We start from the raw sequence: 2,944 nt of genomic DNA, 5'->3' as shown, positions 1-2,944 counted from the left end.
GGCCCGCCCGCAGAAGGGGGGGGGGGGGGGAGCGGGGGTGATGGTAGTGGGCGTGACCAGCAAATCAGACTCCAGTTTAACAATATAGGTTAAGTATGACAAGTAAGGCTGTGTTTGTGCACCAGGAATTTGGCAAGGTGTGCTAGTGTCCACCCAAATGACAGTCCAAAACCCAACTTTACTTCTACAAAGAAAAGCAATCTGCACCTCATCTGCCTCTTTCATTTAACAAATTTTAGGACCAGAACTTATAAAAAAATTCTTGGTTCACTTCATTGACTTAATAGTTGGGATTTTAATAAACATTAATTATTAGTTAAGAAGGTAATGCGAAGAGTGGGCTCTAGAGTTGGACGAAAAGGAGTATAAATTCTGGTTGTCACTTATGAGCTCTGCGACCTTAACCAACTCAAGTCAGGCTGAGTTTTCTTTCTTTATTGAGGTGGGTTTTTTTTTTTCATCACAAGTGCCCCCCTTAGTACCCATCACACATCTAGCCCGTCTCTCACCCACCTCCCTCCGTCAACCCTCAGTTTGTTTTCTATCGTTAAGTGTCTTGTGGTTTGTTTTCCTCTCTTCTCTCCGCCACTGTTCCCATATGTTCATCTGTTTTGTTTCTTAAGTTCCACATATGAGTGAAATCATATGGTATTTGTCTTTCTCTGAATTATTTTCCTTAGCATAATATACTCTAGGTCCATCCATATTGTTGCAAGTGGCAAGATTTCATTCTTTTTGATGGCTAAATAATATTCCACTGTAGGTGTAAGGGTGTATGTGTATATATACATACCACATCTTTATCCATTCATCAGTAAATGGACATTTGGGCTCTCTCCATAGTTTGGCTATGATGCTGACTTTTCTGAACTCTAAAGTGAGGCTAGTACCTATCTTCCATTGTTGCTGTGAGGACAGGGCATGGTACATAGACATTCAGTAATGCTACACACACTCCCCCTCCTGGCTGGGTCACCTTGTAGTAACAAATCATGCTAAGCTGCCTTGTTAATTTACTTGGCCTCCTATCCCAAACCAAAGTAGTGTTTCCTGTGGCTCCAGTCTACATTTCGCAAGCAGAACGTAAGGACAGCAAAAACGTTTATTTGAAAAAATTACTATGTATTGAAAATATACATTAGAAATTATTACATACTTCCATAGCATTCCCCTCCCCCACCACAAAAGTAGAAATATCCACTTGCTATGCTAATGCCAGAGGTAAAGTCAAACAAAAAGGAAAACACCATCAGCCCCCTTTCCTCATACATAAGCGTAGACGGAAAGAGGGCAACTCCTCTCTACTGATCAGTAGGAATTTAACAAGTCCCAGTCTTCCACAGCAAGACACACATATTTCTGCTTTGAAGACTGTGAAGAGTTGCTCTGTTCCTTCTCTGGCTCTTCAAAAGCTCTCTTCTTGCTCTTCTTTGACTCCTGGCTTGAGACGGCTTCACGCTTCAATAATGGCCCATGGCAGTCTGGGGCTTTCTCTTTATAGAACTGGAGTTTCTCAGAAGAGTTCATGTGGGTGTCTGCCAGGGCACACTTCACAGGGGCTTCTGTTCGAGCCCGCTTGCCGTCTGTGAGGGCGACAGAGGGAGGGGCAGTGAGTCGACTACGCTGGCGTGCTAATGCCCAAGTCCAGAGAGATGATCCAAAGAAAGCAACAGAGGCCCTAAGGGGCAGAGGTCGGGGTTAATTTTATTCTCTTTTGAATGCCCTAAAGAGGAACTGTGGCGTGTGCACTGGCACAGGGTGGAGGCGCATACTCACGCGGGAGCACGACAGATTTGGGTTCATATCCCAGCTCTGCCACTTCCTGGATAAGTGGCCTTGGGCAAGTAGCGTCTCAGGGATTCTGTTTTCTCAGCTTTATAAGGATATAAATCCTATTTCAGGAGGGTGATGTGAAGACAGATGAGATAACATATAAAGTGCCCAGCTTAATGTTTGGCACTGAGTAAAAGCTCAAAAAATGTTACCATTTATTCTTCAAAATCTGGACTTTGTCTTTTAAAAAGAGCTAAATTTGTGGCACACTCTAGCTAACGATACCACCTTATTCTATAGTTTTTGGTATGCCCTGAATTCTTACTTTGCTACCTTTATTTTTTCTTCATTTTGATTTCATTGCTTAACTTTTTAAAAAACTTATGGTTAAATGTACGTAACATCAATTTACCACTTTTATAATTTTTAAGTGTATAGCTCTGTGGCATTGCATACATTCACTGTTGTGCAAACACCGCCATCTTTCTTCAGAACTTTATCATCTTGCAAAATGAAATGATATACCTATTAAACAATAACTCCCTATTTTCCTCCCCCAGTCCCTGACAACCATTACTCTATTTTGTTTCTTTTTTTAAAAATTTTTAAATGTCTTATTTATTTCTGAGAGAGAGAGAGAGAGAGAAAGAGAGAGAGACAGAGAGAGAGAGACAGCGTGAGCAAGGGAGGGTCAGAGAGAAGGAGACACAGAATCTGAAGCAGGCTCCAGACTCTGAGCTGTCAGCACAGAGCCCAATGCGGGGCTCGAACCCACGAGCTGTGAGATCATGACCTGAGCCAAAGTTGGATGCTTAACCGACTAAGCCACCCAGGCGCCCCTCTATTTTCTGTTTCTATAAACTTGACTGTTTTAGGAACCTCTTATAAGAAGAATCATATAACATGTTTCTTTCTGACTGGCTTTTTCACTTAGCATGATTTCTTCAAATTCTATCCATGTTATAACAAACGTCAAAATTTCCTTCCTTCTAAATGCTGAATTCATTGTATGGAAATATTACATGTTGTTTATCCAATTCAGCTTTTTTTTAATTTTTATTTTTTTAAAAAATTAAAAATTTTTTTTAAATAGTTTATTGTCCAGTTGGTTTCCAAATAACACCCAGTGCTCATCCCCATAAGTGCCCTCCTCCATTCCCATCACCCCCCT

At 41.2% G+C, this 2,944-nt stretch overlaps 1 protein-coding gene across 1 annotated transcript in view; it reads right to left on the bottom strand.

Moving 5' to 3' along the window:
• Nucleotides 1-1,084: 1,084 nt before the first annotated feature.
• LRRC42 (leucine rich repeat containing 42) overlaps nucleotides 1,085-2,944 on the bottom strand; it is a 21,532-nt gene continuing 19,672 nt past the window's right edge. Inside the window, exon 7 of the mRNA XM_077779710.1 lies at nucleotides 1,085-1,583. Coding sequence (XP_077635836.1) covers nucleotides 1,309-1,583 — 275 coding nt within the window. The 3' untranslated portion in view covers nucleotides 1,085-1,308. The remainder of the gene's footprint in view (nucleotides 1,584-2,944) is intronic.

The sequence above is a fragment of the Crocuta crocuta genome, unplaced genomic scaffold (genome assembly GCF_008692635.1).
Source record: "Crocuta crocuta isolate KB4526 unplaced genomic scaffold, BGI_CrCroc_1.0 scaffold168, whole genome shotgun sequence".
Classification (NCBI taxonomy): Eukaryota; Metazoa; Chordata; class Mammalia; order Carnivora; family Hyaenidae; genus Crocuta; species Crocuta crocuta.
The sequence above is the reverse complement of the archived record's forward strand: the minus strand, read 5'-3'. Positions and strand labels throughout refer to the sequence as shown.